Genomic DNA, 15387 nt, shown 5'->3' on the forward strand with positions numbered 1-15387 from the left:
TTCATATTATCTTATTATTATTGACACAATTTATTTATGTTTATTAATATTTCGTATTCTGGCATTGAGAAATTTATGTTCCAAGTTTTGTATTCTAGAACCAAATATAAAAAAGATGCGAAAAGTTTATTAGAAGAACTATATTGATCGATATATAATTATCGAAACTTGAAAAAAAAAAATGCCAGAAAACGGTTATAAACTTATGCCGAAGATATATTAATATAATATAAATAACATTACAATTACCAAAGTGAAACGGCAAAAATCAATTACGACTGCCATTAGAAACATATGTATATGAGTACGCGCGTATCATTTATTATAAAGTATCTAGGTTTTTTGTATGATTATATCAATCTTGATCAATCTTATATGTATACTGCCTTTTAACTTTCTTATTACTGTCTTCTGTATAAATATGTATTGTTGTTAAATCATGCAAACCTCGTTTGTTTAAAGTCCTTTATCGGTAACAAACTGACGTTTGCAACGTCCTCTTTTCTATTCATCAAAGTAAATAAAAGAGTCGAGTTTACAATGTCAGTGTCCTCCCCTTTCATACTTAAAAGCTAAATTCTAAAGCTGCACTCTTATCATTTATCTATGTATATTGTACAAATAACTAGCATTTGACGCGACTGTTTGCTAGCAATTACTTGCTAAACCGTTTACATTCGTGACATTGTGTATAAAACTCTATTGGAGTATATGCTTACACTGGTAATTCTTACTTTTTCTTTTGTTAATGCATTTTTAATAATAGTAATTATCACTTTTTCGCTCTCTAGGCCACACAATTTTGGGTGCCAAAATTTGTTAACGACGTTTGCACGCGACTAAAGCATTTGGAGTGTTTGCAGAATCGGGCAGGACCCGAGAGGCCAGCTGGGTTCATCCTCACTAGACCATGTTTGTCTGTCCGTGCTCATAAGCAAAGTATCATAAGCTTCTGTACCGGATATAAATCCGTGCCCAATGTAAGACCAGTCGGCTTCTTAAGAGATACATAAATAAAAAAAAAACTAAGAAGGGAAAGAAAAAATAATGGAAAAAAGAAGCTTCCCCTATGTTTTCCTTTGCATTTCTTCATAATTATATTTTTTAATTTAATTTTTTCATCTTTATTCTTTTTTCTTTTAAAAGTGCCACTCATATATAAAGCTGTTCTTTTTATAAACGAGCAGAGAAATTGTCAAACGACTAGTTAACTTCTGTCTTTTAAATTTTTTTTTTTTTTTTTTTTTTTTTTTTTTTTTTTTTTTTTTTTTTTAAGCTTTTAAATTGAAGCAATTCTTACTAATTATTATAATATTTTTTCAACACGTTTATGCAATAATATTAATATAATTGTTTTAATTTCACGATGTTTTTTGTAGACAACAAAACGATGAAATGCAAAGCAATGCAACAGGGAAGGACTTTTCCTATTTCCCGTTCTCATTTCCCTTCTTTTTTTTTTCTTTTCATAAACAGTACAACAGGTTTTGTGGTATCATCATGAACTTTGTATATACAGTATATATAATCACCTAATATATATTTTTGACGGTACCGCTATCGTGACGACAATACGTATCGATCGTCGTCGTAGTTCTTTTTATTTCTTTTCGTTTCAGTGAATAGCAACTGGACTCTGCTGGACGCATACTCCAACCATAGGACTATCTTCTCTTTCCGGATCTCTTTGTTTACCGGTTGAGACTGTCGACGGTTGTCTGACTATTCCGTGCGCATCAGTCGTTGAATAACCATAATTGTAAAAGTTCTGCTGCTGAATCATTGGTGAGGTCATCATCGCAGGCAGATGGGATATACCAGGGAGAATTAGGCTATTATACGATCCAAGAGAGCTTTGTATCAGGGAACTGTCTACAGATTGCATGGACATCGGCCCGGATGCAGACACCCCAGTGGCCGAAGTTGACGGATAGTTTGTTGTTACGACACGTCGATTCCCTAAATGACGAGGCGATGAATCGCACTCCATAGGCTGATAGCCACCAGGGAGACTTGATATTTGCATCGGATTGCCACTGTTGTTGCTTCCCTGTCCTGACATGGTTACCAGTCCTAGGACATTAAAAAATATAATTTTAGATCGATAAAGAATATAAAATTATTTTCACACTAATGCAAAAATCATCCAATTTACTAGCTCTTACAATAGAACGTCACTATGAGAAAATTGAAATAAATAAAAAAGATTTCAAAATACTACGAAGATACATTCCAGGCACTGAATTTAACTTGATTTTATTATTATATATACTAATTATTTATCGATATTGAAGCATTAATTAATTGTATATCTTTATCTTTGAATAATTGAAACAATAAAAAATTTGAAATAGATTGCAATATTATTAATCTAATTATTAATATAATTATTAATAAAATATAAAATATATTTTATCAAAATGATAATTCGTGCACATAATTGATATAATTTAAATCGAAAGACGATTTCTAAGAGTTGTATTTTTTATGAATCTATTGATTTATATAATTTTAATTTATATAAATAAAAATTATAAATATATGGTAATTAAGTTAAGAATAATCATAATTAAAATTAAAAATATTATATAATATTATATCTATTAAAATAGACATAAAAATATATTTTTTATACTTTAAAATAGCCAATTATTGTAAAATAAATAAAGTGAAATAAGTAACAAATAATTAATATAAATTTTAAATAACATAATATATAGATATCTAATTATAAGTTTTAAACCAGACTAACATATACATTCTGGTTTTAAAATATTATATAACAATAAAAATAGATATAATACATAAAAATTTATTATAATATTTCAATATTTGTTCATAAATTTAAATTTCTTATGAATAAAAAATTTATTATAGTTTTCGAAATTATATTTATAAATAATATAATTTATTTAATAAAGCTTAATTATATTCGAATAAATATTTTATGATTATTAATATATGAATTATATTTTAAACATGATATATTTTCTTATTATTTTTTACTAATGTTATTAAATTTAAAGGATAATTTTAATAATAAATTGATAAAAACTTACTGTCAAATACATATATAGATATAAGATAAATCAAAAGTGATTAAATTTTGTATTTTGCATTCATTATTAATTACGATCAATTAAAAAATAATTTTCTACATTACCCTTTAAAATCGTCTTACTCTACATTCTAAAATTCCTTCGTTTTCAAACATTTATTCTTTATACTATCTTATAAAATTACAATTATAACTTATGATTTATGTTTTAATAAATATTTAGATATTCATATTGAAATAGGAATATGCAAGAGAAAAAAAAATCATTTTAAATTAAAAAAACTAAAAGTGATGGATGTGCAGATATATAAATTAATGAAATATTTATTGAAATGATGAAATCTAATATTTCTCACATTATATAACGAAGATGCACTTCTGAACGTGCTATATGCAGGCAATTAAAGCATGCATAAAATAAATTACAAGACAATAAAAAAATCTACAAAATAAAAACAAATATGCAATTCAATTATTTTTAATAGGAATATGTTCTTTGCAATGAAATAATTATTAAAAGTCATAAAATTACATAAAATTTTTGATTTCTTATAATTGTGGATATAAATTATAAAGAATATATTCCCATGATACTATTTAATTTTCATTGTTTTTAAATTCTAATATATTTTATATTGACAAAGGCATTCTTAAGTAATTAGGATAATAATTTTACAATAAATATAATTTATACTGAGTATACTGAATATATATCAAAATATTGAAACACGGGCCATTAATATGAATCCGTGTGTCACTTAAAAGAAAAAAAAATTAAAAGTACTAATTCTTTTATTTAAGCAAGCAAGGCGTCGTATGTTACATTCGAGGTCAGGATATGATTATTAGGGACATTGTTAGTCTTTTAGCTTGTAGGATTGTTTGTTAGACAGAACTTACTTATGTTAGTAAGTAAGATTAGGGTTGGGGCCTAGGACAGGTCGTCGCCGCCCCGCGGATACGACAGTCATCGAGCCACGTACTGTCCCCCCATCATATCTACGGGCAACAACAAGTATTGTTTAGTTTGCGCAGAAAATAAAAAATATCAAAAAAATATATATTTTATTTTAATATTTTATAAATAATTATTTTATAAAAATGTCAATCTTTTATTTATTTTATATATTATAAAATGATTTTTTCTATTATTATATAAGCTGATTAATTTGCTTTATTACAAAATAATCGTATCATAAAATGTTTTATTTTCTGCACAAATTAAAACCTGCCTAAATCTTCAATACAATGCCAAACAATTTCTTAAAAACTCAAAACGAGTCATTGTATTTCTTTAATTCATTAATTTTTACATAGAATGTTTCTAAATCATTATATAAGTTTAAATTTAATTGAATATTAAATCATGAATTAAAAAATAAATATTTTGTTGCCTTAATTAGATTTTATATATTTCATATATAATTCATGTTAAAAAATACAATTTAGCTGTATAAGAAAAATTTTGCTATACATTATATAAGAAGCAAATAAAAATAATCATTGATACTTTTGGAATTCATAGTTTTTTCAGATACAAGATTATAAAAAATTTGTTTTATGTATATTGAAATAATAAACAACAAAATTACAAATTTAAAAAAATAATTACGTGAGATTGCTAATTGTGTATTTATTAAAGTTGTGTACTTGTTAAGCGATATATAGCATAATTTTTGAAAATCTATCTTTTTATACATACAGAGCGCTTATTTGCATAAATTTCATAATTATTATACATCTTATATATATTATATATATATATATATATATATAAATTATAAAGAGTACGTGCGTTTGTTTGATAAATATTATTTTAGAAATAGAAAATATATAAGATTATTTAAAATTGATATATAAAAAAATTAAATTATCTATTTAATATTTCTTGTGTACTATTAAATATATAATATATATATAATATAAATTGTTTTTACCGAAATATTAAACCAGTGTAGCACAACTTAATCAGTGTTTAAAAATCTTACTGAAAGTAGAATAATGTATTATACAGAATGATTAAATTGAATATCTAAATTATTTTCATTATTATTAAAAATAAGAAACATTAAAAAAAAAATTTAAACGATTTCAAAACATTTATTAAAAAATTTAATAAAAAAAAATTTTTTTCAAAATAATCAATTTTTTGTATTATTAATTTAATACATATTATAATTAATATTATATAATTAAATAAAGATATTTAATTTTTACCAAATATGAATAGTAGATATAATATATATACGACTTACATACATATTTTGAAGATAAAATCATCGATTTTTCATTGAAATGAAAATGATAAAAAATTTAAAGAATTTTTATCTGAAATTTTATATTTTGGATGATATTTTACAAAATATTATTATACTATAGTATATAAATAATACTATAAGAATATAAAATGTAATAAATAATATATTTATTTAACGGACGGATAAATTATTTGACCACCAGTTGATCAAAACCTAATTTATCACTGAATTAATAAATTATTTTTTGTGGTTTAAAATCTATTAATTTCAAATAATATTAAATAATATGAAAGAATGAATTTTATGAAATGCTATCAAAAATGGGATTGCAGAAATATATTAATGCGAAAAACTAGTACTAGAAAAATGTATTAATATAAAATTAATGTAATAATAAAAAAAAAATGTTAATAATCTTAAAAAAAATCTTTAATGTGAATTTCAGATGCACATTTTGAAATTATTTAAACTTTATTTTATAATTTTTTGTTTTTAATATTAATGGAAATAATTTAAATGTATAATTAACACTCGGTATATAATACGTTTTAGATATAAATTGTTCAAATTAAAATTAACAGTAATAAAAAAAATCCCAGATTAAAAAGGAGAATATTTTTATTTTATCACGCGTGTAAAACGATCCATTAAGCAAAAAATGATGCTTTATATATTATGAAATCTTTAATAACTTACCATGATCTTGGCTCATCGATACTACTGCCGGGCTCGTGTTAGCACTATTGGCAGCAGCAATATTCGTGTTGGTCCCCTCATCGGCTGTTCGTTTAAAGAAATTGTGCTGAAGTGCATAATACGGCGTCACTCTTGTTTTTGGATCAAAATCCAGCATTCGCAGAATCAAGTCTTTAAATTTGAGGTAATCAGAAATTGAATGACCAGGTTCACCTATCCTTCTACCACCAGGGCCTCCGCTTTCGACACCTAAGATATCATGTAAGCGTCTTGTACCAGGAGGTTTGTACTTTTTACCATCCTTTGACTTTTTCAGCACATACGAGCCATCCGTGGGGACTTTGTCAAAGTATTTCCGCGCCTTATGCGCTTGGTCCAATATATGTTTCGGTGGCATTCCTAATACTTCTACGATTTTATTCATTTGATCGACCTATAAAATAGAAAAATATATAAATAATATTTATTTTTTAATAATAACTATATAGCAATGTATTATTCAAAATATTAATATATTCGAATCATTTTTAAAAAATCAATTCTAGAAACCAAAACAATGATTAATATAAAAAATCATATCATTAATTAATATTAATTAATCACTTAAAATTTAAATAAATATTTATTATAACTAATTAATAATTTAAATTTATATTAAATGAAGCGAGACATTAAATATAAATTATAATAAATATAATTAAATATAAAATATAATACATTAAATATAAAAATTATTTTATTTTTGTCTTGCTTTGCCTAACACAAACTTAATAATAATTTATAGCTTAATAAATAAGCCTTAATCTTTTTTCTTTAAAATCGATTTTTTAAAAAGATTAAAAAATCCCAATATATTAATACTTTATATATATATATTATAAATTTATAATTGAGCATGATTATATAATATTTAATTACATAATAAAATTTTGAATACATTAAATAGAATATATAATATATAAAATGAATTAATTAAAATATTAAATAATTTTATTATATTACGTTATATAAAAATACAAATTTTTAATATAATTTAATATTTATTACCTCGTTGGCCCCACTAAATAGAGGTTCTCCCGTATGCATTTCAACTAAAATACATCCTAGACTCCACATGTCTATCGCAAGGTCATAAGGTATTCCTAATAAGACTTCAGGAGATCGATAAAACCTGGATTGAATATACTGATATATCTGTAAATAGAATTAATAATTAGCTTCAAAATTATATTATTAATTATTAAATCATAATATAATATTACTTACTCTTTGTCCAAGTTGACACGAACTACCAAAATCTACTATTTTTATCGCACTTCGTTTGGGATTGCACAAAAGTATGTTTTCAGGTTTCAGATCACAGTGAATGATGTTCAATTCCGGTGTAGACAGGAACAAAAGGGCAGTACACAGTTGCTGTGCAAACTTCCTTGTTAAGTTCAATGACACTCCTCGAAAATTTGTATTTCTAAGTAGATCATACAGATTATATGATAACAGTTCGAATACCAGACATAAATGATTTCGCCACATAAAATGCCTTTTTAGTTTAACTGTAATTAAAAAAATTTAATTTGTACAAATTATTAATGATTTTACATAAGTAGTATACTATATTCAAGATGATTCAAGTAACTGCAATGGATTATAATTTTAAAAATTAGAAAAGATAGAAAAATAAAGAAAAATTTTTATATTGTTTAGCAAATTCTATTATCCTATTATGCAATTTTTTTCAGATATATATATATATTTAATAAAATATATATATATATATATATATATATATATATAGAAAGTTTAATTGTATGAATATTTTTAAATGGAATTTCATGATCTTTTAGGAATAAATGATTTTTTAGATTATTATAGCTATAAAAAAATAAAGATAAAGTTATTTAAAATTCAATATTTTTCGCAATATTTTACTTTTTTTGAAAATTTAAAATAAATAATATTTAAAATGTCATTATTATATTTTAAATATAATTTTTTTCTTTTTATTACTTTCAAATTTTTTTTTTAAAGAAATACAAAATATATTCAAGAAATTCAAATTCAAATCAAACTAAATAATTAACAAAAAAAATCCTTAATACAAAAATTCAAAAAATTATGAAACTTTGGAGATATGTAGTATTCATATAAGTGTATCATTTTTTTTTGCTGCTTATTTTTTTGCCTAAAATTTAAAATCACTTTAAAATTTCAATATATAATTCGCAAATTTTTAAAAAAATACAGAAAAAGTTTTTAAATAAAATTGTTTCTTTTAATAATTATTATTATTTTTATATAATTAAAAAGAAATTATAAACAAAAAAATTAATAATTTTTTTTAAATTTGTTTTTAATTATACATAAAATTTTAAATAGAAGCTTAAATAATAGTATATTTTTATATAACTTAATAACAGCTTATATGACGGTATAAAAAAATAAAATTTATATATTTTTTTAATAAATAAAATTTTATTATGTTGATTTTCTGAATTTTCAAAAATAAGGAAATTTATATTATATATATTAAACTTTTATTAAACTTATTTTATTAAACTTTTTTGTTCTTTTATTAGATTATCAAAAATGGGAATAGAAAAAGAAAAAGAAATTATTTCATTAATATTTTATAAAATCTTTTTATTTTTATTTAATGTCGCAAAATTTTTTTTATATATTACATAAAGAGATTCAATAAAGAATGATTACATAAGTACTACATATTCCTAAAATTTCATATTTTTTTGAATTTTTTTTTTTTTAAATTTCTTTCTTTATAAGAAATAAAACTATATATGACTATATCAAATTATTTTTTTTATTAAATAGTTCTATTAAATAATTTTTCATTATCTATGTATTATGAAAAGATAATAATAACATATAGTATTATTCATAAATTAATGTTTTTATTTAATATTTTTCTATTAGTTATTAATTATTATTATTTCTATTAGTTATTTTTTAAACTTGATATAATTCTCTTTTCTTTATTAACAAAAATCATTAAAATCATATGTTAAAAATAAATTAATATATTTCTTGAAATTAAATGAATATTGATTGAAAATTATTTATATTATAAATATAATGTAATTATGTATATAAGATCAAGAAATATAATTGTAACAAGAATATAATTGTATTAATAAATATGACAGCAATTTGATTTTCGTTTCATAGCTATTTGTTTAATTATTTTTTTTAATATTTATAATATTATAATATTCAATAGGTATTTATAGATTTTAATATTCTGAAAATTTTAATATCAATCTATATTCCTGTTTTTTCATAGTTTTTGAAAAAATCAATTTTAAAAGAATTGCAAATTTTCAATTTTGTTAGTGTTTCATCCTTTTCTAATAATAATAATTCAATTTCTTTTGATTTTGAAAATGATTCTGTAAATTTTAATAAAATGATATAAATAGTTATTAAATTATAAATATCTAAATATATTTAAATAATAATTAAATTTTAAAGAATACTCAAAATGTATCTATTTTTGCTATGTTAATATGTTGCTATTTTTAATATGTTAATTTCATAAATTAAGGATTTAAAGAAAAAATTTCTAATCATATTACATGATAGAATTTTCTATTAAGAAAAATATCAAAACAAGTTATAAAATCATTTTTATTTTCAATATAAAAGCAAAATAATTTGATAAAACAGTCAACAACAATGATACGATGATGATGATCATCATCATCTTGTCTCTTACATATTGTATTAGAATTGTGATCATTATATTATTTACTATTATACACTATTCTATATATTACTATCACTATGTTTTATTAAATTATTTCTCTTTTATATTGAAAACAAAAATGATTTTATAACTTTTCTTAATATTTTTTTTAGCAGAAAATTCTCTTTTATTGCACAATATAATTAAATATTTTAAAATTAGTTTATGAAATATAAATATGAATTTAAAAATATTAGCAGAAATAAATTTGTTTTTAACTTGATTCTTTTAATTTGATCATTTTTTGAATATATTCAGATTTTTTAAATTTATTTATTTATTGAAAAAGACTCATCATCTCAAAAACTATTACTGTAAAAGTATAAAACTTGTTGAAAATTTTTTAAAATTATTTTTAAAAACTATAGATTTTAAAAGAAAATGATTTTTATATTAAAAACATTAAAATCTATAAGAAATGTCTATAAATGGTTATAAAATAAAAAAAAAATTAAATTTGTTACAATATTACTATTATTGAATAAATGTAAAAATGTATAAAATGTAACGAAATAACGTTTAAATATTTATTGTAAATTTTCAAAAAAAAATGTAAAATATTTTAAGAAATATTATATAACATTTAAACATTGTAAATTTTAAAAAAATGCAAAATACTTTAAGAAATATTGAATATTCAATAACTTTAATTTATATTTTTTATATATAAAAATCAACTATTCAAAAAAGATCTTAAAATTCCATTTAAAAAGAAATATAATTACATTTCATATTAAAATATACAATAGAATAATAAAATTTGTTAAACATTGCAAAATTTTTTTATATTGTTTTATCTTTATTTGAAATTAAGATATTATAATTAAATTATTATAATCTATTTCAATTATTAAACATTCATTTTATATGCATTATAATACAAAGTATTATAATGTATAAAGTACCTGATATAATAATAAAATATAATAACCAACCTATATAATATTTGTTGTCGGTATCCGCCCTGTTCATCATTTCCAATAGCCTCACTTCGATTTGCGCTTGATTTAGAAAAGGTTTTTTGTTCTTGATAATTTTTATTGCCACTTGCGTTTGTTCTTCATGATCAAACGCTTTTACTACTTGGCCAAAACTGCCTTTACCTATAAATATAAATATTTAATGTTTTAAATTATGATCATTATATCTATGTTATTTATAAAGATATTATATATATATTGTAAAAATTATATTTAAGTTTTTTGATTAAATTTAATAATTAAAACTTAAATATTCATATTAAGTATATTTAAGAAGAATAATGTTATTAAAAATCGTAATACTTGAAATAAAATAGAAGAAAACGTACCTTTATATTAATATAATATAAAAACAGATATTTAATAAGATAAATATTAAAAAAGTGGTTAAAATCATTAATATTTAAAATTTATGTTATAAATATATGTTATTTATCTCTATATTATCTCTATATTATAATAAAATAATTATATAAATATTATGTAAAGTTTATGTAAATAAATTTCTCCTTGTCCTTTCTAAAAAGATTTTTTATTTCTAAACAAACTTTCTATATATTATTATTCTATATATAAATTCGGAAAAAAAATTTTTCTGAATTTATCATTAAAGAAAACTGCTATTACATTTATAATATAAACATTAAAAAATGTATAATTGGATAAGAGAATCAAAAATAATCGCTTTAAAACTAACATCTTTTATTGAATTTATTTGATGATAAATTAGATAGAAGGTTATAGAAAAAAAATTATATTTCAAGTTAAAAAATAGTTACAAAATTTGAATTATTTGGTTTTTTTCTGTTTATAATATTTTTTATTATTGAGAAAAAAATTTTACAAAAATTTTAGCAATATATATATGTTTTAGATTTATTTTAATAATATATGTTATAGATTCAATGATGTAGAGAATTTTAAAGAATTTTTTCTCATTATTTTCAATATAAAAAATTATAATAAAATATAAAAACATTAAAAATTTTTGAAAAATTCGAATTTGTTTTTAAATATTTATTTTTATATTTTTACAATAGCTATATATTGACGTAATTATATTAATATCACATTTTTGTTTTCTCAAATGTTTTTAATAAGATAGATCATGATTTAAATAAAATTAATTTTCCATGTTTTAGTATTTTTAGAATATTATATTTTTGTTATTCAATATATTAAGAAATTTAAATATTATGAGATTTTAAATTTTAATTAAGAATTCTTGTATTAAATGAAACGAATTAAAGAATATAAATTTATTTTATTGATTAAAAAATTATAAATCTTATATTGATAAATTTTTATAGCTGTAATCGAATATTTAATCTTATTATTTTTTTAAATATACTATTTATTTTTACATTTCGAAATTTATTCAGACTTATCTTTTTTTTTATATAAATTAATTAAATATTTTCTCAATTTTAAATAAATAAGTAATATTTTTTTAATTATTTTTTAAAAATTTATTATTTACTGATTGTGATATATTAAATCACTAATTCAATAAAAATAAATATTGCATAATATTTTTATTATATATAGTTTTTTTTTACCTATTAGCGAATCGATCTCATAACGATCGAGGAACTTTTCCCCATTCTTGATAATATAATCATGATTATCATCATCCCAACCATCGTTGTACAATTTTCTTTCTTTTTTATGGGAACCATCTTCTCCTTGCATTTGTTGCGCCCTCCTTTTTTTCTTAGCATAATAAACCTATGAAAAAAAGAATAAATTAATAAAGCAAAAAATTACTGAAAAATACCGAAGTTCACAAAATATTATATTACACTAAATTTTCAAAATTTCAAAAATATAAAAGAATCATCCTATGTAAATTTGAACAGAATCAAAATATATTACATGTATTATTTTTATACGAATTTAAATAGTATCACATATTTAATATGTTCAATGTATTTAAACATTATATTATAACATAATATATGTTATAATATAATTATAACATTTTGTGCATATATTTATTTCATTCTTTAATTATATTTTATTATATTTTTCATATTTTTTCATATAATATTATTTAATATTCAATCTTCTTTAAAAATAAAATGAATATTAATATTTAATTATAAAAATAAGATATAAAAAATTATAAATAAAATAAACATTTAATAATTTAGAAAATAAAAATCTAACATGAGAACATAAAAATTGAAACATATCATAATTTCAAATAAAAGAAACTTAAGTTATTAAAAAAAATAAATTCAAAAATTAAATTAATTTTTTATTACGATTTTTATTTATTCATTTAATTTTGATGCGTTTAATATTTTTATTGCGTTTAATATTTTATATAATATTGATATATATTTATAGATAGCATAAAATTTACGTTATATCATCATTATATTCATTATATTCTACGTAAAATAAAGAGAATAATAACTATGAAATATTTTATAAAAAAAATAAGATTTGGTAAATGAATTAACAAATAAATATATTTAATAAATAAATAAAATATATAATATAATTAATAGATAAATAAATATAATAAATAAATAAATATATTTAATTTATAATAAGTTAAATGTTATATAAGTATATATAATATTATTATTATATAGTATACTTCATAATTCGAAATTTATGATATAAATGAAGTCAAAAAAATTCTATAATTCAAAATAAAATGAAAATTAAGAATAATGAAATTGTATGTATGTTTTATTTTTGAATAAATAAAATTTGAAAATTTTTAAAATACAAATAAAATTATGTAATTCTTGATTGAATATAAATTAAATAGATAGTATTACCTAACTTCATTTGTATTTTAAAAAATGTTCACTCTTGATTTATTCGAAAATAGACTCTCTTATTTTTCTTGATTTTCGTTTTATTTCGAATCATAAATTATGAACTAATCTATATTAATATAACTATATTTAACAGCAAATTATATAATTGATTATATATAATGAAAAAAAAACAATGAATACTAATTAATTTACAATAATTTGGAATGTCTGTATATTTTTTATAATAGTATAAAATAAATTTAAGAAAAAATTTGACTCAATAATATAATAATTTTTAATATAAAAAAAATATATTTCATAAAATTAAATTTGATTGAAAATATTTATCATTAAATATTATTAATAAATTTTTATAATATTACTATAATATGTATCATAATATTTATTAATAATAAAATTCTTATAATTTTGTTTTTCTTTAAAGAATCAATTCTAAATAATTTAAATTTGTGTTAAATAAAATAAAACGCGAATGGAGTGCAATATAACAGAGAAAATCATTCTGTTTCATTTTATCTAGCACAAATTTCAATTATTTGTTTATAACTTAATAAATAAACGATATTTTTGTATATTAATTTTTATATTTGTTTTAATTTTTATTTAATTTTCTAAAAATATTCTATAAATATATAAACATATTATAAAATTATATATAGAATATTACATTTAAACACGAATGATGAATTATCTCGTAAAGAAACAAAAAATATTTTTCAAAAAAATACTTCTATAAAAATTTAGTTAAATATTTTTCTATTCATAATATTTTTCTATTATATTAAGATTATAACATATCGTAAAATAATAGAATTGAAATCGCATATACTGATATATTTCAGTTATAATTGAATATTTCATACAATAGTGTAACTGTAGTGTAACTGCTTACAATAGTGTAACTGTATTATTTTCTTATGCCAGATTTATAATTTAAATTTATAATTATTGAAGGATGTTATAGCAAATATAAAAAATTAAAAATTATTTCACATTAATATTAAATAACGAATTTTAATATTCATTTTTCACTATTGAATTCGTAATAATAAAAATTTAATAATCAGTTTTTTTATTTATCTTACTATTATTAAATAACAACTATTATTAAATATACAATATTTGTAATTTTATAATATTTATATTTATATATTTATTAGTAGTATTATAATATTTGTAGTTTTTTCAAAATTATTTTTTTACATTTTTCAATATTTTTTCTCAAATATATTTTCTTAAATAATTATAATTTAATTAAATATAACTTTTGAGCACAATTCATAATTTAAAAACCTATTTTTCTCAGATAGTTCCATAAGAAAAAATCAAAATAAAATCGTTTTTAGAACTAAGAGTCCATTACTCTTTATCTATTTATTACCAAAAATATAATTAAAAAGTCATTATTAATATTGAAATAATTTTAATATTTTTTATTTTTAATTCTTAATTACATAAGATAAGTAGTTAAATAAAATTTGAACCAAGCTAATATAAAAAGGCAACAATATAAATTACATGGTTTAAAGCGAAATATTTAGCTAACTACATTAGTTAACTACATTGTCATATATATTGATGCATTAACGATTCTATTAATTTATGATTTTTCTATAAAAAATAATGTAGCATTCGAATTCATTTTCGCTACAATATTATGAATAGAAAATATCATTTAAAAAAATTATTTTGATTTTTAAATTTTAAATCCTATTTTAATTCATTTATAAAAAAAATAATTTATACATAATGTTCTTTTATACTAAAGAACTTTTATAATATGGTTTAATATCAAATTTATGAGGAATTAAAATTATCAAAAATTATATATATATTA

General features: G+C 19.3%; 1 protein-coding gene across 1 annotated transcript in view; it reads right to left on the reverse strand.

Moving 5' to 3' along the window:
• Nucleotides 1-1369: 1369 nt before the first annotated feature.
• The window catches only part of LOC409111 (serine/threonine-protein kinase minibrain), a 64274-nt gene continuing 50256 nt past the window's right edge, over nt 1370-15387 (reverse strand). Inside the window, exons 3-8 of the mRNA XM_026446404.1 lie at nt 12312-12480; nt 10708-10875; nt 7279-7565; nt 7060-7206; nt 6013-6445; nt 1370-2073 (exon numbers count right to left, since the gene is read on the reverse strand). Coding sequence (XP_026302189.1) covers nt 1616-2073; nt 6013-6445; nt 7060-7206; nt 7279-7565; nt 10708-10875; nt 12312-12480 — 1662 coding nt within the window. The 3' untranslated portion in view covers nt 1370-1615. The remainder of the gene's footprint in view (nt 2074-6012; nt 6446-7059; nt 7207-7278; nt 7566-10707; nt 10876-12311; nt 12481-15387) is intronic.

The sequence above is a fragment of the Apis mellifera genome, linkage group LG2, assembly GCF_003254395.2.
Source record: "Apis mellifera strain DH4 linkage group LG2, Amel_HAv3.1, whole genome shotgun sequence".
NCBI classification, from domain to species: Eukaryota; Metazoa; Arthropoda; class Insecta; order Hymenoptera; family Apidae; genus Apis; species Apis mellifera.